The following is a 20,520-nucleotide window of genomic DNA, read 5'->3' on the forward strand; positions in this document are numbered from 1 at the left end:
CAAAAGAAGGGACTAAATTGACTTTGCAGTTAGTTGAACTTTATCCTTTTCAATCTTAGACATTGTGACGAATGAAAACTCGGAACAATATCTTATATAATCTAGTTGGTATTATAAAGCTATCCCTAACTTTTCAGGATCAAAATACCATAGATGACATTATATTAATTATTACGGAACTATCTCATTGTTTTACATTCTCGTTTGTGCTTGTTTCTTCACTATCGGTTAAATGATGAAGTTGTCAGCCTATCGAAGTTTTTAAAACGGTATGTTTTAACAAGAACGCAATCAGTTATCGCATGACCAAAGGCTATTCCTCAGCGTTGAAAAAACAACAACTACAAAATAATATCGAAAGAAGGGACTAAATTGACTTTGCAGCCAGTTGAACTTTATCCTTCTCAACCGTAGACATCGTGACGGATGAAAACTTGGAGCAATATCTTATATAATCTAGTTGGTATTATAAAGCTATCCGTAACTTTTCAGGAATAAAATACCATAGGTCACACTAATTATTACGAAACTACCCCATTGTTTTACGTTATCGTTTGTACCCGTTGCGTTAACACTTAATTCTGTCATATTTAAAGAGATCGAATACAATTTGCACCAATTTGCACAAATTTCTAGCCCAATGTGAACAGATTCTTACTTACAAGTCCCTCTCCCGTGATAGACATCAAGTTCACCCGAAAGAAACAAATGGGTACACCAACTAGCAAAAGTTGCAAACCCATCATCGCTGAAGATGATTGTAGCCCAATAGCCGATTATTCCTTACAAGTCCTCTACATGTCTTACCACTGGAACCAAAATGGCTTAACCATCAAATACACCGGAAACAAATAATAGGTAGACCAACTAGCAAAAATGGCAAACCCCTCATTGCCGAAGATTATTATGAGCTAACAGTCGTTTCTCGCCCAAAGTGATCCGATTCTTACTTATAAGTACCTCTCCCGTGATAGGCATCAAGTTAACCGGAAACAAATAAATGGGTACACCAACTAGCATAGTTGCAAACCCCTCATCGCTGAAGTTGACTGTAGCCTAACAGCAGATTATGACTTACAAGTCCCCTACATGTCTTACCACTGGAACCAAATTGGTTTTACCATTAAATACACTGGAAACAAATAATAGATACACCAACTAGCAAAAGTTACTAACCCCTCATTGCCTATGGTGATTATTACCTAACAGCCAACTGTTGCTTACAAGTCCTCTACATGTCTCACAATTTGTATCGGCCTAGATTTTGTTTCAGTGTGTACCTTACTACTGAAGGTGTCAACCCCTCGGAATTTTCAAACTGGTATACCTCATGAAGGATTTTTGTACCAAAAAATGGATGTCATACACTTTGATCAGCTCATCAAGAGCTATCGATTGCCGTCGAAAAAAAAATTCTATCTTTCTTAGTTCAAAAGTTAATTTTTTTTGCCGTAGGCCAACTTTCTAACGTCACCACTTAGAAAGGAGCAAAGGATAAGCTCCAATTTCTTTAACAATGAGAGAACTTTTAAATGTTATTAGGCACATCTGATACCATTTTTCTACCCAATCCCAAGGCCGAAAAACCGAATGATAAACTCAGCTGAAATCATGAACAGAAATAGATAGAAACAATAGATGGCAGCACCTTCGGACCCGTGGGAAAATGCCACATTTCTGTAATTTTGTTCTGTAAATTTTTCTATTTATCACTCAAAGAAGATGTATTGGCTGTGGGGCCGGGTAACTACCGCATATATTTAACACTTATAGATTTTAGTCCATCTTCAATTTGAAAATGGTGCCTGCCTGCTTGCCTGCTAGAACGGAGCTTTCCACTCGAAAGCAGAAACATGCTTTGAGGAAACGAAAGCTTGGCTGCACAACTTCAGATACTCCTCTCTGACATAGGTTGTAAAAATCCAGTTCACTTCGCACACCATAGGCTCTGGCTCGTGGACAAGTAAAAACCATCCTTTTTGGCCCCAGGCAAGAGTTCTGCGGAGGTTTCCAAAATGTAACGTCATATTCATCGATCCGGCCTGAGATACACACTTTCCGTGAAAACCGCAAAGGTTAGACCCTTACCAGTTTCCAGGAATAAACTGGGACAAAACCAAAGTGTTGCTCTCGCAACACAATGACACAACACTGAAGTTCATGATTACTGTCTTAAGTAATTAAAAGGAGCAATAGACAGTGTTGATGATTTCTTAGGATTTGTAGATGTGTTGCTCCTTTTCCTATCCTTGCATGGACGTTTCCTCATCTACTTAAAAGCATTGGGGAAATAAGCTAAGAGCAAGGAGGCAGAAGATGTAGATAAACATTGGGGAAATAAGCTAAGGGCAAGGAGGCAGAAGATGTAAAAGATGTAGAAAAAACATTAGGGAAATAAGCTAAAAACAAGGAGGCAGAAGATGTAGATGTAGATGAAGATGTAGAAAACCTACTGGGGAAATAAGCCAAGAGCAATGAGGCAGAAGAGGTAGAAGATGTAGATGAAAATGTAGAAAAAAATTGGGAAAATAAGCCAAGAGCAAGGAGGCAGAAGATGTAGAAGTAGATGAAGATGTAGAAAAAATATTGGGGAAATAAGCTAAGAGCAAGGAGGCAGAAGATGCAGAAGATGTAGATGTAGAAAAACATTGAGAAAATAAGCTAAGAGCAAGGATGCAGAAGATGTAAAAGATGTAGATGAAGATATAGAAAAAACATTAGGGAAATAAGCTAAAAGCAAGGAGGCAGAAGATGTAGATGTAGATGAAGATGTAGAAAAAAAACTGGGGAAATAAGCTAAGAGCAATGAGGCAGAAGATGTAGATGAAGATGTAGAAAAACCATTGGGGAAATAAGCTAAGAGCAAGGAGGCAGAAGAGGTAGATGAAGATGTAGAAAAAACATTGAGAAAATAAGCTAAGAGCAAGGAGGCAGAAGATGTAAAAGATGTAGATGAAGATGTAGAAAAAACATTAGGGGAATAAGCTAAAAGCAAGGAGGCAGAAGATGTAGATGTAGCTGAAGATGTAGAAAAAAAATCATTGGGGAAATAAGCTAAGAGCAAGGAGGCAGAAGATGTAGATTTTTATAGGAATACGCAAATACTGGGCCTCGTGTTCATTCCACATGACATTACCCGCATCAGGTTAGTGTTTGATGGGCATATAGGAACATTCAAGCAGACTTTTCGAAAGACCTCTTGAGACCGCTGCTTTTATTTGCTCAGGGAGCTATCCTATTCAAAGTTTTCAAAGTTGGCAATTCCTCGAACTGTGCAAATTTCACCTTTGCTAGTGCTTTAAGTGTAAGGTCCAGTGGTCTAATATTTCTTTTCGAAAGTCTCTTAGGGTGTAGGTACCTTTCCACTGTATCTGAAGCTTTCGCCCACTACATTATACTCTACCTGGCTATTGGCTTGGAAGCTTTAATGCCTCACACCTCGGTAGCTTCATTGTCTGAGGGTTTATAGTGCCTAGCCTCCAAACCCTACTCCCTCTCGACATCAACGACACTGCACCAAATAATATTATTAATATACTTTAAGGATTGTATGGCCGTCCCGGCTAAGTGGTTAGCGCGCTGGTGTGAGAATTATTTGTCCAAGGGACACGAGTTCAATCCCAGTTGTGACCAATGGTTTAGGACGGGGGTTAGTGGTGTGACTCTGTAAGCTCAGTAGGAGTCGACCCATCTCTAAATGGGTATTTGGAGAAATCTGGGGAAGGTAAGCAGGAAGAGTGTGTGAAAGCACAGGAGGGTTGGCCCCCAGCCCCCCATTGCTCTTCCTAGCTGAAGGGCCATGAAACGGATATCAGCACCGCCAGTTAGGAACTTAAGGGTCTAGTGCTGTCATACTTATTTACTACCTAAAGACTGTATTTAAAGAAAGAATCCTAAAAAACCTAAATAATTTCGTAAAACTGTACAAACTTTGATCATTTCTGTCCGTTTTGAGTCCTAATGTTGATCTATACTTTCAGGTTATGATATTTGTTATTTCGTTTAATCAAAAAGCAAGGAATGGCATTAAGATCAATCAAACTGAATATAGAATTTACATTGAATGAATTAGTGAAACAGAAAAAATCGAAAATGAATTGAAGAATTAGTTCAAATTCAAACAAGCGTGAATTCGAATAAATGTGCCGTGTTTAGTGACAATTTAAAAACATCAACTAATAATTAAAATAATGGTCAGAATGTTTAAATCTTTCATTATTTAAAGGAAATATGTTCAGTTGTTGAAAAATTCGGTTGTGTCTTTGGCACTCTTACAGTGAAGTAGCTAAGGAAAGGGTTAAGAGGATTTAGTAATCCCTGCTCTCCTCCTGAGGAGGATCTGGAATCCCCCTCTGCCCCCTAACTCAAATGGATGAGGCACATGCTAGAGTAGAGCCTCGAATTTTTTACCTACTATTTTTGCCCCAGGGTAGACTTTTGATCACAATTGAGTAAAAAAAATGTTTTGAAAATGCTGAACAAGCAGTGATATTGCATAAAAGAAACTTAGTTCATAGTACAGTCCCTCCTCCAAATCCCAGTCGAAGAATTTAGATGTTAAGTAGTACGCAGGAATATAACAATATTCACTACAAAAACTTCACAGCGTACTTTCAATTTCGTGGTTCTATTAATCAACTAAAATTTTGCTTTCAAATAAAATGATTTTTTTCCTTTTTTAGAAACCTTCAGTGAAGGACTTTTCACTAGACTCGTTGGATCCACTGAAGGCGTGAAAATGGACACTATTTTATTTTTATTCGCAGAATTTAAATCGGAGTTGCATCGATGTGTGCGTTTTTTTGTGTGTTTTTGTTGTAGCAACTCTACCATCAAGAGACGTAATTTTTGGAAGTATCGAAGAGGTTGATTATGTTTATTCTATTAGTTTTATTTAAATACCTTCTAAAAAAGCTGAAAAATGTTATAGACTCTTACTTATCTTGACTTTTCCAACTTTGTCAAACGATCTAAGGCTGAACTGGCCAGCCATGACAAAAACAAAGAGAGAAAAATATCCCAAGATGAAGGAAAGAGACGGGAATATGGCCAGTAGAATAAAACGACGCGGATACGATGGATTAAACGACGCGCCGATATAACGATATAACACGCGGATTAAACAACGTGCCTTTATAAACAAGGCGTCTTCAACGCTAAGAACAAAGATACAATCCAAAATAATCTAAAACGTAAAATTAAAGAAAATCTAAAAGCAAAAAATAAAAAAAAAGTATACCATTGATGTTATTGTGACTGAGCACCACAGAAGCTAAACAGAATTACCTTAGGGAGAACATTGAAGCGACCCTACTTGCCAGCCATGACAAATACAAAGAGAGAAAAATATCCAAAGATGAAGGAAGCAGACGGGACTACGGTTAGTAGAATAAAGTGACGAGAGAAAACGATGCGGACACGACGGATTAAACAGGACGAATTAAACGACGCGCCTGTGTAAAACAAGGCGTCTTCAACGCTAAGAACAAAGATAAAATCTAAAATAATCTAAAACCCCAAATTGAATAAAATCTAAAACCAAAAAATAAAAAAAACAATATACCATTGATGCTACTGGGACTGAATGGGTACCTGAAGAAATCTGGGGAAGATAAGCAGGAATGGAGTGCGAAAGCCAACCCCTCATTGCACTTCCTAGCTGAAGGGCCATGAAACGGAGATCAGCACCGCCGGTTTGGACCTTAAGGGTCTAGTGCCGTCTTACTTACTTACTTACTTTACTGTGACTGAGCACCTCAGAAGCTAAACTGAGTTACTTCAGGGAGAACAATGAAGTGACCCTACTGGCCAGCCATGACAAAAAAGAAAGAGAGAAAAATATCCCAAGATGAAGAAAACAGACGGGACTACGGCCAGTAGAATAAAAACGACGCGGATACGACGGATTAAACGACGTGCCTGTATAACAATATTACAACGACATTACACGCAGGTTAAACGATGCACTTGTATAAAACAAGGCGTCTTTAACGCCAAGAACAAAGATAAAATCTAAAATAATCTAAAACATAAAACTAAGAAAAGCTAAAACCAAAAAAAAAAAAAACAATATACCACTGATGCCACTGTAACTGAGCACCACAGAAGCTAAACATTCCTTCATCTTCAGATTTTTTTTTTCTCTCTTGGTTTTTGCAAATGTTTTGTGTAAAAAAATTTATTTAAGGGAAGTTTTAAGAGAAATTTTTATCTAAATAATCTAAATCAAAAGCTAAAAGGGTTATCTTTTTTTTTATCTTGAAGTGTATATTTAAAATAGTCTCATTTCTAATGTACGTTATCGGGGAGGTTTTAAGGAAAATCTGAAACATCCTTTTTAAATTAAGTTTCTGATTGCAGTTTTATCTTTCAGGAGAGGGGTAGGGGTTTATAAGTACCGAGAAACTTCAAATTTTATGGATTAGGTCGCATTTTTGGGGTTTAATCTTTCTTGGCTTTTACAAGATCCTATTTTCACACTGCGTTTGTTTTAACTTTGTAAATCCCATGATTTCGGCGATACTGATGTTTGTGGAATTAAATGACTGAGATGGATTTATGGTATGTTGTAATGCATTTTAACAATAAATATAATTTTTTTATTTATTAAGACTCAGTCTTCGTTTTTATTAAGGGCAAGATGTTTTTTTTTATTTGAAAACAGCAGAAACTTGTCATTTAGCAAAATGAAATGTGCATCCTGATGGTAACACACCTAATGTGATGTCCAAATTCATATTTACACCCCATCTATGACTTGATGGGATCATTCAGTATCCAAGGATTCGAATGCACTTTTGAGTTTCTGGGGTTTTACTCCGAGCTTCATGTATCCGAATTTCTCCGTGGGGATTTTCTGCGGGGGGATGTTTTCCGGAGGGTATTTACTGCAGGGGGTATTATCTGAGGGAAGGGTATCTTCCGCTTTAGGTATTTTCTGGAGGTAAGGGTGTTTTCCGCGGGGGGGGGGGGTATTTTTCGGGGCGTAGAAGCCACAGCTCCCAACCTTTAAGTTCCATAGCCTAGTCTTTTTCCTACAACGATTCAAATCAAAATTCTTAGGATAGTCGTTCATTATATAGTATACCCTATAATGGAAACTTAGTAAAGACCTTTTTTTCTTCTTCTTTTTTTTGTCTCATTAGATTGTAATTTTATGATCTAGTCCCCTTTTTCAGCAGTACCAAACATTTAGGGTGCACAATCGCTATTTTTTCACTATTCATCTCCCAGGGCCCTGCAAGATATCAGACTGACATTTTAAAATATTTTCAATTAGATTATTTGTAGAGCCTCAAAAATACCTCTAGTAGTAACATAATTATTGCAGTGCTGGGGACGAAAGTATGAAGTATTTGTACGCTGTATTTGTAAAATAAGGTTACATAGACACACCAAACTCTGCGGAAAAGTGTAGACATAGTGGAATGTAGTGTCTCTACCTTTTCTCTCTTTTTAAAATATTATAGTAGAAATTTGAAAGGAGCTAATTCAATAACAAAACTGAACCCTAGACTCTTTAACAGAGCTAAAGTCTTCATAGTTTAAGAGAGCTGAATCTTCACAGTTTCTATTTGCTTGTCTGAACACCCTTCTGGTTTCTGGTGTTTTTCTTATCTGGACACCCTTCTGGTTTCTGGTGTCTTCCTTATCTGGATACACTTCTGGTTTCTGGTGTCTTGCTTATCTTGATAGCCTTCTGGTGTCTTGCTTATATGGACACCCTTCTGACTTCTGGTGTCTTGCTTATCTGGACACCCTTCTGGTTTCTGGTGACTTGCTTATCTTGGCCTTTCTGGACGCCTTTCTGGAATCAGAATCATGCTAGGATCAATAATTTTCCTAGTCTCTAGGCGAGGGGTAAGACCCTATCCCCTTTTAGGCCGATTTTTTTTACAGTTTTCTTTTATTTAGTCTTTCGCTGATTGGTTTTGAAATCAACACTCGGTGTTCAAGGGAAATTTAATAGGAAGGCAGGCTTCTAAAAAATTAAGGTTTCTAAAATGTTTCCATAAATTTAGTTAAAAACAATAGACAAACATAGCACATTGAGTTCCAATAATATTCACGCTAGGATTGGAAATTTTTATATCTTGGAGGGCTCAAGTCATTTTCTAGTTGTCAAAGCCCTATCCCCGTCCTCAGAGTTTCGTCATATAGACCTTGTCCGTTTATATAGACAGGCTTTAAGAAAATTACGCATACAGAAGATCAGAAGAAGAAGAAACTTAAATCAGTCTTTAATTAAATTAGTTCTTATCATCAATTTACATAAAAAAAAGTATTATATATGTCCAATTTTAATCTCTCTTAAAATTTTCGACCAAATTTTTCAAATTCCAGGGCCTGAAAAAATCCTTTAGACAATGAACGTGATTTTGTTAAAGAATAATCCTGCAGTCGGGTTAGATTCAGTTGAACAATATCATAAGTGCTTTTTGTAATTTCCTTCATATTTAACCAGCCATTTCCGTGTTAACAAACACCAAAAAAAATAAGAAGAACAATAGGGAATTTCTCAAGACAGTGGGAAACAAATTAGAATGAATATTTCGGCCCTATTTCCAAGGGCCGTCCTCAGCAATACAAAAATATATAAGAAGAAAAAACTTACAACAGGATAGAATCAATAAAACTAAAATGAAAAATTTTTCAAAAAAGTCCCAGCATCCTTACCTCAGCGAAGTTCAACCAGGACTGATAAATAAATTGTGATGAAACGAGGCTATTCATTGAAATGAAAGAGAATGATTTAAAAATCAGATTTTTAATGTCAGCCTTGCTTTTTTGGCTGCTGATCTCATAGGTCTATTTGTGACAGGCTGTGTGTTAATATCTATTGGTTTTTTATAATATTTCGTAAGGTTCGTAAATTTTTCATTTTAGTTATGTTGATTTTATCCTGTTGTAAGTTTTTTCTTCTTATATATTTTTGTATTGCTGAGGACGGCCCTTGGAAATAGGGCCGATTCATTCTAATTTGTTTCCCGCTGTCTTGAGAAATTCCCTATTGTTCTTCTTGTTTTTGGTGTTTGTGATGGAAAGGCAGTGTGGTCTTCGTCGCTATTTACATTTCCTTGTTAGTTTCTATTTTGCATCCATTTATATTCTTTTTAATTAGGTTAGAAACGAATAGGAAAAAGAGAAAATAACAGATTTTCAATTTTAGTCTTTGTAGAACTGGCCTTAAAAGCTATTTTATCCTTTTGACTGCACTCCTGCATTTATTGTGTTTTGTTTTTGTTTGACATCCCTTAGTATTTTCTAAAGGATTTACCTTAATGTTTCTAGCCTTTTTGGAGACTCAGAATAAACTTACCACTTTATATATAAACAAAGAGCAACTTATGTAACGTACAAAACTTGCTCCTGGTGTTGTGGGGGTTGTGTCATCCCTGGAAGAATAGTTATTTGGCTTTCTGACTATTTTGAACTAGAGGGCTATGCCAAAACTTTGATCAGATGTCTTTGGGGACATTGCATCTAAAAAGGGCGTGGAAGGGGGGGCTGGTTGTCCTCCCACCTTTTTCAACATCTCCCTCGGAACGAAAGTTTAAACTTAATACCTTTACCTGTTCTCCAGATATTGCAAATACAGTCCTTTTGAAAAACTGGATGCACTTAGTATCTTTTGACCTTGTTAAGCATGTCCCTTAATATTCCAGAAGTTTCAGTTTAATAAACTCAACCTTTTGGAACACAATGAGAATCAGACATTCCTCCTTTTGCTTAAAGACAACTCCTGTAATTGGAAAAAAAAATTGTATAATTTACATTCCTTGCCCTTGGGCTCTGGGGGGCATTACATTCCAGGAGGTATAGTTACTAGAGCTTTTTCCTATTTTGAACAGTCAATTTTTCAAAATTTTTATCAGTGTTGAGGGGAGGGGGCATCTAAAAGGGAAACTGAAGGGGTGCATTCCTCCAATGACTTTTCAACATCCCCCGTTCCTTAGATATTGGTGATATGCCCTTTTGCTAACCAGTATACACATAGAATGTTTTGATTATGTTCGGCATTCCTCTTCGAAGATATAAAGGGTCATGTCATTCCCATGCGCATAATCATTTTACCTTTAGACTATTTTGAACAAGATGGCTATTTCAAAATTTTTGTTGAATTTTTTCGGGGATAGGGGAGTGAAAAAGAGCGTAGGAAGGGGCTGGTAGCCCTCCAACCGCTTCAAAATCCCTCAACACGCCCTGAAAGTTTCAGCTTAATACCTCAGTCGCTCTTAAGATATTGCAGGTCCGCTTTGATACCTTTTGACTAGTTTGAACGAATGTTAGTTACAAAATTTTGACCATTCTTGAAGAGAGGGGGTGCATAAAAATGACAAGAAGGGGGGAATGGTTGCCCTCCAATCTTTCTTAAATATCCCATCAACATGCATTGAAAATTTCTACCTAATACTCTCAGCCGTTCCTTAGATATTGCTGATATTCCTTTTTCACAACTGGCAAGGATAAAGTGTCTTTTGATTATGTTTTGTATCCCTCTCAACATTTCCTTTTCACTGTAATGCTCTAAGCTTTTTTGGAGATCCAGGATCAATCTCATCAGTTTCGGATGAAGCTATTTAAAAATTTTGATCTGATCCGTTTGGGTGAAAGGTGTATGTTTAGGGGGGTGCCCTCCAGTCACATTTGACTCTTAAAAGAGAACTCGAACTTTCGGTTTCCAATCAAATGAGCCACCTTCAAAGTTTATGCTACCACCCCTACCACAAAAACCTTATTTGCTAGCAATAAGGAACTTGGATGTTTTACAAGTTGTCCCGGGCTGTGAGTAGTTTTTTCAAGCTTGGAGGCATAGTTATTTGAAATTCAGACTATCTTGAACAAAATGGTGATATCAAAATTTGATCGGAAGCATTTGGGAAAAGAGGGCGTGGAGCTAGTTCTCCTTTGATTATTTTTGACTCTTAAAAAGGGCATCAGAACTTCCGATTTTCAATTGAATTAGCCCCTTTTGAAATATATACGATCACCCCTCCATATGAAATTTCTCTGGGGAAAAAATAATAAATAGTAAAATATTGAAGCCTTATGGCTTTTTGCAATTGGCAACGCTATAGCATTGTCTCTAGAAGATAAGAATTATATTTTTAACTACACCTCCTTTCCTTGGCAAATGCAAGTCAGCCTTCTATTCTTTTTGGCTTCTGGGACATAACTTATGTCTGAATTAAAAGGAAAAATTTGATCAAAGTGGAATCCCCAGCCGCCTCCCCCCAGCAACGATGACCAGCGTAATTGCCTCTCCCCTTCTTTGAACGGGTCTGTTCCTATTCATATGCTGTTCAAATATCTCATAATATATTTTGCCTCCAACGGCGTCAGTGAACCGTTTTAATGGGAACAATGTTACGATTTCCTTTTTCTGCTATCTATGAGCCATTTCCCGTTAAAACAAAAAAACATCAAAGAGAACCAAATGTTAGGCTTTCTATGGAGGGCAAATGCAATGGTTAGTAACACAATACTGGAGTTCATGACTACCGTCCTAGGTAGTTAAAAGGGGCAATTGTTTGACAGTGTATTTGATTTCTTTACTATTACTGAAATATACCACAATTCACTCAAATTCACAATTAATGGTGTTCTAGCTTTTGTTCTTTAAGGGGATACATATTTAAATCTATTACCGATCGTTCCCACATACTGTCGGTCGTAGAAAGTTGTTGTAGATTTGCGGATCCCGCAGATTTTTTTTTTTGTAATTTTGCGGGAAAATGCAAATCCGCATGCGTTGAAATATTTCATTTAGCAGATTTTGGATGGTTTGATTTTTAAGCTGACTAAAGAGACATCTGAAACAAAGAGATAGTGATTTTCGCAATCAATTTGAAATAATACTGCAAGCTATCATTCATGTTCATTAAATAGGCCTAGTCCTTAATTTTGAGTAGAGACTATAGTATCTTAAATACTTCGAAGGTAAAAAAGTTACTATGAGTATTATAAACGGGTGGGACATTCTTGAAAAATTTATAAGTGTTTTGTTGACCTGAGGTAAACTAGAGGATATTGGCCACTAAGACATCTAGGCCTAGGGATTGTTTCGGTGACCCTCTTGTGTGAGGCAGGGGTGTAATTATCATTCAATTCCCTAATCAGCTCATTTTCTAGGTAGGCCTAAAATGGAGGCTAGGCTAAGGTAAGACCACCAGTAAGCTTACTCATGGAGAGATATCCTTATTAAACAGTAGGTTGGCCAATTGCCTAGAGAACTAACTGGAGAGGAGGAAACTTGGCAAGAAAAACACAATTTTTATCTGTGTCTTATAGCTATCACACTCAAGTTCTGTCAAGAAGGGAAGTTTGGTCAATGCTAACAAGAAAAGACAATATAGGACAATGAAAATAGGCCTATAATACTTTATTAACAAAATTATGAAAACTAAACCTTAGAAATATGTGCCCAGAATGCAGAAGGTCACTAAGAATCACATTGAAATGAGCTCAGCCTTCTGTTGTTGTTGCCACCTGCCACATTTACCTTGCTAGGTATGATTTTAAATGATGTGGTTAGGTCATTGTATTCTGGGAAAGTCTATTTGCCTTTTCTTCAGTCCTAGGCAAATGCCAATTTGTCTTTTTAATATCCATGGTCAGGCACTATTTCCTGCCTACACAATTCACAAACCAAATGATTTTCATCCCATGGTCTGAAAAACTGGTTGCTTTATTGGCATGCACCACTTCTCAACTGAACTTGACTAGGGTTGCTATAAGACACAAGTACCCAATTTTTACTTCAGAATGTACAGAATAGCCTAATCATAGTTAACACATCTACATGCAGCCTTACTATAGATGCTAGATTTTTCCACCATCTGAGGGACTGTTACTTAGCCTCATACTATGTTCATATTTTAAGCATTTAACTTGGTTGATTACAACACTCTAATTCATTTATCACTGAAAAAATATGAATTAGACCCTCTGTTACTAACTTTTATGTATATTTTCTTTCAAATAGATCCTAAGCTGCAAAATCAAAAATATTCTCTCTGAACCCCTTCCTAATTAGCATGGAATTCCTCAAGAAAGCATGTTAGGACTACTCTTATATGTAGTATTGACTAATGAAATTGGTAAGATTCCCCCAAAGATATTAATATGTAGATGACCTGCTGATCCTTGAAGTATGTCACAGAACTATCAAAAATGACTCCATCAAAATCCTACCCATGTTTTGGATAAAGCTAAGAATTTACACATGAAATTAAATTCCACTAAGTCAAATATAATGACAAAAACTTTAAAATTCTTGAAATTCCTTCCTGTTTTCTTAGACCCTATTCTACCCACAATGTAGATGAAACATGTTAAACTCCTTGGTGTCACAAACTTCTAATAAACTTAAGTAGGACATATAGATTTCAAGAATTCTGGACTTTCCAGACAAAGGATAGTCAAAACTTTTTTTTTTAAGTGGATTAAACTGGTAGATTAAATTGAAATTGCCAAATGGTGATTCACTGTGAACTACAAAGAAATCTTGGCTGGCCCATTAAAGCTGAGAGAAAGTGGCCATTCTAGACAGAATTTATAGAACCTATATCACATTATTATATCACAAATTATATTATAGAGACCCAGGTCACACAATTAAGTCTCATATGGTTTTTCAATTTCGTTCCTATACTTGAGGCATTTTTTTCAGTTTTTTGCTTTCATTATATGAATAGTGTTTTATACATTTACACATTTAAAAAGTTGAAGGGAAACAAAGTAAAAAAGAATAGGCATATTGAGTATACCAGGATCCACCCACCTCCCATGTATTTCAACACATGTCAAATTGGGTTATGACTTGCATTGAAAACAGGTAACTTTTTTGTTCTATTGAATTTGTAGGTGAAAACAATCCAATTTGAGAAAATTGGAGTTTTGTACCCTTTTCTTATAAAACTTCAAAGTTCTAATCAAACAGATTTGTAGAAATTTCTACTACATACTGAGACCCTTTTCAAACCAAAAGTCTTTAAATTTAGCCTTCTGGAGTAGAAAAAGTGTTTTTTTTTTACATAAACTGTCAAAGCATTGGTACCCTTACCCTACTTGGACAAGACTTGTTAAATCATAACCCCTTGGCAAATGTACAAATATGTGGCAAATGTACCTAACTGTGGCTTGTTCTCTAACACTGATTGTTTGAGCTGTATTGGTGAATTCTTTTCAGGGAAATAAAAAATACAGAAATTTAATAAGAAAATTGTCTCCTAATTGGTGTTACTTACTAGGCTTATCTTGTAGACAGAAATTAAACTTGACTGATTTGTTAAAAGTATTTCAGGGCAAAAAAACAGGGAAAAGTAGAGAAGGGCAATGTTTCACTAACTGAAAAAGGCATTGATCTTGGTGAATGAGACTTTCAGGACTAGACTTTCAACCCCAAATTTTGCCTGGTGTAGTATTTTCTAGTTCTTATGTGCTCCCTATCTCTCTCAAGCACATTGACTTAATGATCATGAAAAGTGTTGGGCTAGGCAAATGAAACTTTAATTAAGAAACCTAAATGCAAAAATAAGATGCCCAGGATGGTTTTTGAAGCTCCTAACTCTATTCCTCACATTCTTATATGACTAGAAAAATTCTACAAAAATACATTATATAAAAAAAGTCCTTATTTTCCTAGCTCAAATCCTGTATACTGGTTTGGCAAAGCCTACATATCAAAAGTTCCTGACTCATATCCAAATTTTAAATGTTTTTTTTTTCTGTATTGAGACAGGTAGTAAACCTGTCAAAGAATTTTGCCAGCCTTATGAGTAGGAAAGCGCTGGAGTTAGGGACAAGGTTATGCCTTTCCAGGCCAAAAACTTTGATTTATATTCATTCTTAAAAGATTCATTCACTTGCACTAGAATCTCTGAGGCAGTGATAAAGCTACCACTTTGACCTTTGCAAACACTATTAAGAAAATTTAGTGCATACTGTTAATAAAGCCTCTTTGTGTGCAAAGTTTTTTTCTTTGTGAAATCCTTTGTCTTAAGACATTTTTTCTCTGTGTGACAATTTATTTTGTCTTTTGACAATTTTATTGTCAGAGGGAATTATTGCTCCTACCTGGTGGAAATACCAAAATGAATTATTAGTTTCTTCTTTGGGTGCAAAGTTTTTATGGCACTTGGTATTTACCAAGTGACATATAGTGATTGCAATTTCTGTCTGTCTGTTGGTCCTGGTTTTGCTAGTTTGGGCACTTCCAGATAAGCTAGGACAATGAAATTGGCTGGCGTATCAGGGACCAGACCAGATTAAATTAGAAATAGTCTCCTCCCCGATTTGACCATCTAGGGGGGGGGGGCAAGTAAACGAGATAAATGAGAAGAATTTTACTTGCCAATAAAACAAATGATGGTTCTTCTTAAGCATGGCTTAAGAAGTACGATTGCTGAAAGTTGGCTGGCGTATCAGGGACTGGACCAGATTAAATTAGGAATAGTTGCTTCCTTGATTCGACCATTTGAGGGTTGGGGGTGGAAGGATAGTTAATTTGGAAAAATTAGGAAAATGAGGTATTTTGAACTTACAATGGGTTATTGGACCGGAATGAAATTTGATATTTAGAAGGACCTTGTGTCTCAGAGTTCTTATTTCAAATCCCACACAGATCTGGTGACATTGGGGGAGTTGGAGAGGGAAACCAGAAATCTTGGAAAACGCTTAGAATGGAGAGATCATGATAAGACTTGGTGGGACAAACGCTTCAATACTGAACAAGAAGGGACTACAGGAACACTCTATTGCAAGTTTATTAAATAAAAAACATCAAGTTTTTTAAACTGAAAGTAAAGAGCAATATTAAAACTAAAAACAATTAAAAATATACATAACTTACGAATTAACTTGCATAAGGAACTTCCATATTCGTATATTTTTACTACATATATGAGGGGGTTCGAATGACAAAGAATCACAAAGGCCATTGAAGAAATAGTTTAAATTACTAAAAATACTTAAGCGTAAAGAACGACGTATTAGGAGGAGGTGTACCCCTCATATGCGTAATAATTTCTGTTCGTTTTAAGTTTTAATGCTGCTCCTTACTTTCAGTTGAAAAAAACTTTTTCATATTTATTTTTCATTTTTTTAAATGTTAGAAAATCATGCGCCCCTTCATGGAAATTTTCTTCCCCCATGACAAATTCCTCCGTGGAAAGTGCTCCCCACATAACCCCCTCCCCCAAACCAAAAAAAAACTCTTGAAAACGTCTGTACACTTCAAAATAACCATTATTATATGTAAACACTGGTCAAAGTTTGTAACTTGCAGTCCCTCCCATGGGGACTGTGGGGGAGTAAGTCGTCCCCAAAGGCATAGTTATCAGGTTTTTCGACTGTTCTGAATAAAATGACTATCTCAGAATTTTGATCTGGTGATTTTGGGAAAAAATTAGTGTGTGAGGGGGCCTAGAAGCCCTCCAATTTTTTTGGTGACTTAAAAAGGGCAGTAGAACTTTTAATTTCTGTCAGAATGGGCCCTCTCGCAACATTCTAGGACCACTGGGTCGATACGATAACCCCTGGGAAAAAGAAAACAAAGAAACACGTATCCATGATCTGTCTTGTGGCAAAAAATGAAAAATTCCACATTTTTGTAGATAAGAGCTTGAAACTTCTACTGTAGGGCTCTCTGATTTGCTGAATCTGATGATGTGATTTTTGTTAAGATTCTATCACTTTTAAGGGGTGTTTCCCCCTATTTTTGTAAATAAGGCAAATTTTCTCAGGGTCGTAACTTTTGATGGGGAAAACTAAACTTGATGAAATTTATATGTTTAAAATCAGCATTAAAATGTGATTCTTTTGATTCGACTATTGGAATCAAAATGCCGTCTTTTAGAGTTTCGGTTACTATTGAGCCAGGTTGCTCCTTACTACAGTTTGTTACCATGAACTGTTTGATTGCCAATAAACAAAGAACAGTAAAATCGATAACTCTATTCCCAAGTCTAATTTTTGGTTTTTACCTCGTCACAAGTGCCATATGAGCTCTTGGCTCCTGTTTCTTTGTGAAATGTTTTGTCTTTGTGACAATGTTATTGTCCAAGGGAATCATTGCTCTTACATGCTAGGTATGCCCAAATAAACTATAAATCTAATATTTTGTACAATAATATGTTTTTCCTGAGGAGAGAGTTCATATCCTTAAATATTCCCCCTCTATAGGGGAAATAGTTTGTTGATTTGCATGTATAGTTATGTTGATTTATCATAGAAAAACTAATATCTGCATACCATACTGAACATATAAGGTAGATCTTACTTTTCACTAACCAGCCTTTTTCTTGCTCAGCTTTTTTTTTTAAGTTCAGTTGAAAAGCTCTTTTTCTTATAAGAAGAACCCTTTCTCTGCCAATTCCTGTATTTAATAAAAATAATCTTCTCTTGATTCACTGTCAGGGAATGGTTTTATTTTCTCTCTGACTGTTAAGTAACTCTTGAATCCAGACTATTTTCCCAGCATTCTGAGAATTTCAAGCTGGTTCACTGCTAAGGGCCATATTAAACATACTCACATAAACAATGGGAGTTGGACATACCCCCTGCAGCCCCATGATCAAGTACCCTAAATTAAACGAGTAATTCGTTCCTCATACACATTTTTGTAGAAGAGATTGGCATGCTGCAGGGGCGTTAGTTAGGGGGATAGGGAAATTGCCACTTTATATTTAGAAAAATACTTTTTCATATTTTCATTGAAAAGACATAAAATGCATCAAAACTGCCCCTCTTCCCCCGAGATTTTTTAAAATATGTATTTCTGAATCTGTTTATTAAAAATTCAAAAAAAAATCTTTGCCTCCCCCCTCTTCTCATCTAAGTTTTCAGGAATTGGTGCCCCTTGTATGTTGGACCATGTTGACATTGAAATTGTGTATCCAGAATTTAAATCTTTATGATTGGAGATACAAATTAGGTCCATGAACTCCTGGCAAAATTGAAGCTCTTTTTTGTATTGCATAAACCTTGCTTAACATGATGGTTGGGTTGACTTAACCACAATATTGCATTCTTTTTTTTATTTTATTTGTGGTTTTACTCCCCATGTATAAATTCCTGCAGATTTCCTTTCTTTGCTCTCTCCTAAAAATAGTATCTGTTGTTTTTCTGAATAATTCCACAGTCTTTTTTTTCTCTGACCATATTATTTTGTTCATTGCTTTATCTAATTTTTTAGTCTGAGTTAGCTTGCAGTCATGGTTTTAAGTATTTTGTTTGTTGAAAAAGATATCATACAATGGGGAGGAAGGATGAGAGAGAGAGAAAGGTTTATTTAAAACAACAACCGTAGCTCAAATGGCTAATTTGATGTTGAAATACAAAACATGTTATTATGCACCATTATATAATGACTTAAAAAAGGGACGAAAGAGTTCTGGTAGCGGTTTGTCCAAGTACGCACAGGCACAAGTTTTAGCTTCTGTCTTGTATGGCTGACTGTAGGGGCTTCTGGAGGTAAAATGTCATGATGAGCAGCGTTAGACAGCAGCATTTTGCCAAACCTCAGGATAAGGTCACCCAAATTGGAGTTCCAAACTTTGGACTTCAAGGGTTGCTAGGGCATTGTGGTAGGAAATGTATTTATTACTTAGAATGATCCTGGTTGCCTGTTTTTGGACTGGTTCTAGTTCCTTCATTAGATAGGCAGTTCTTAATAGTGACGGGCTCCAGACAGGACAGTCGCATTCAAGTCTCGGGTGTACATAGAAGAGGTATGCCCGAAAAAGACTGTGGACGTTGCACCCGAAGCGATTTAAGGGAAAATAGAACTTCTTGGGAGGGTGGCTTTGACCCTCCCAAGAGGGAGGCTTTGAATAGATTGGGATGGAGGAGAAGCGGGCGTTGCTGTGTTTGCCTCAAGTGCCTTGGTGATGCAGTGAGTAGTTAGTACTAGTAATATAATACCTTTTTTGGTAAATCTCTGCTTTCTATGACAGTCTTTGTTTCACATTTAATCTATTGAGCAAGTAAAATCAAAACTAACTTATTGGAGTTCTTTTTTTTAGAAAAGTCTCTAAGAGATGGGTATAGAAATGGCAAGGCAAAAAGATAGACATTGAAACGAATGCCGTTAAACCCTCGACACCTGGCACTAAACATGACAATAGTTTGACTGATTCAGTTTCCACTTCAGTGTGCCCCTGACAATGAGTCTGTGTGGATATAGCTTGCGAATACGTTTTTTTGCCTTCCTATGTATTGGACTCTCTGTCCTGGGTATCCTGATTGGCTCTTATTGTGGTGACAGATATTGCTCCAGAACTGATTTAAAGGTATGTTAACAGAAGGTGAAACCTGATTTATTTTTTAAATGGTGTATGATGTAGCATACTCTGACCTCCTTAACAAAATGAAAAATTGTTTTTAAAAATGCATAGTTTTCATTTGTATTCATTGAAGTTTTCATTGTATATATAATTACCAACTAAAAACTAAAATTATAAACTAAGACTCCGAGTAGAAGTCGTCAAAATATAATGAAAAAAATTCTCACTTCTAGTCATGCTTGTTGAAGTGACAAAAAGATTGTGAAAGCGGAAATCATTTTTACCATCTACAATGTCCATTCTCTGGTAAATACAGGAGTAAATTTGTAGGACTATTAATGGAAAATCATCTTAGTTTCTAGATTAACAGACATGATAATGCATGTAAGGACACTGCCCTCCTCCCTTGAACAAAGAACTATAACAGCCCTTCCCAAATTAAACTAGATTCTGGACTGTTCCTCTGGACTCTTTTCATGGATCATATTTATACCTTTAAAAGGAGCAGGAGTCAGCTAGCTTTTGAATTAATTTCCAGGTTAGTTCATAATCTATGTGGAACAGTTTGTCTGTTCAGTTTCACTGAAATGGATAACCAGTAAGTTCAAGAATTGTAGCCATGCTCTGCATTACTTACATTAAGCTTCATTCTGAGGCCCTTGGGCAAGTACGTATTAGCCCAAGTGATAAAGAAACTCTGGTGACAGGAATGACAGGAAAAATCACCATGAATATAAAATATTCAAAGGTTCTAAGGCATAGGGCTTCGTTTTTCGTTGGGGAGGGGGGGATTAGAGCTTTTAATACAAATGCTATTTAGAAAAAAATAATGGATCCATGTTGGGGAGCCAACACGTACGGTGAGGAGCCCTCTCCCCAATGTTTGTAGCCTGTCGGTAAAATAGTGGCGCAAAGCGTCGCTATTTTACTGGATCAATTTCTTTATTTCGTAAATTGTTAATGGAAATTGTTAATTGTTATTGGAATTGTTAATTGTTAAATTGTTAATGGAACGTAAAATCAATGAAAGAAGATCAGTGTCAGTGGGTAAAGAAAACTGAAGTAATTTTAACAGTAATATAACAGTAATTTAACAGTAATATAACAGTAATTAACAGTAATTTTAACAGTAATATCACCCAAATAAGTTGGTAAAAATGATAATCCAGTCAGTAAAATCCATTGCCCTTCCTCCCACCCCTACCAGCAATAATTTGGATAGTGACGCCTCTGC

At 36.4% G+C, this 20,520-nt stretch overlaps 2 protein-coding genes across 3 annotated transcripts in view; both read left to right on the forward strand.

Annotated features, from left to right (window-relative positions):
* LOC136041456 (PTB domain-containing engulfment adapter protein 1-like) overlaps positions 1-6,610 on the forward strand; it is a 77,172-nt gene extending 70,562 nt beyond the window's left edge. For both annotated transcript variants that reach the window (XM_065726140.1, XM_065726141.1), the window contains exon 9: positions 4,683-6,610. In XM_065726140.1, coding sequence (XP_065582212.1) covers positions 4,683-4,736 — 54 coding nt within the window. In that variant the 3' untranslated portion in view covers positions 4,737-6,610. The remainder of the gene's footprint in view (positions 1-4,682) is intronic.
* A 5,219-nt stretch (positions 6,611-11,829) lies between these two features.
* LOC136041495 (heparan-sulfate 6-O-sulfotransferase 2-like) overlaps positions 11,830-20,520 on the forward strand; it is a 33,608-nt gene continuing 24,917 nt past the window's right edge. The window contains exons 1-2 of the mRNA XM_065726191.1: positions 11,830-11,940; positions 19,026-19,292. Of these exons, the coding sequence (XP_065582263.1) occupies positions 19,167-19,292 (126 nt within the window). The 5' untranslated portion in view covers positions 11,830-11,940; positions 19,026-19,166. The remainder of the gene's footprint in view (positions 11,941-19,025; positions 19,293-20,520) is intronic.

The sequence above is a fragment of the Artemia franciscana genome, unplaced genomic scaffold (assembly GCF_032884065.1).
Source record: "Artemia franciscana unplaced genomic scaffold, ASM3288406v1 PGA_scaffold_23, whole genome shotgun sequence".
Lineage (NCBI taxonomy): Eukaryota > Metazoa > Arthropoda > Branchiopoda > Anostraca > Artemiidae > Artemia > Artemia franciscana.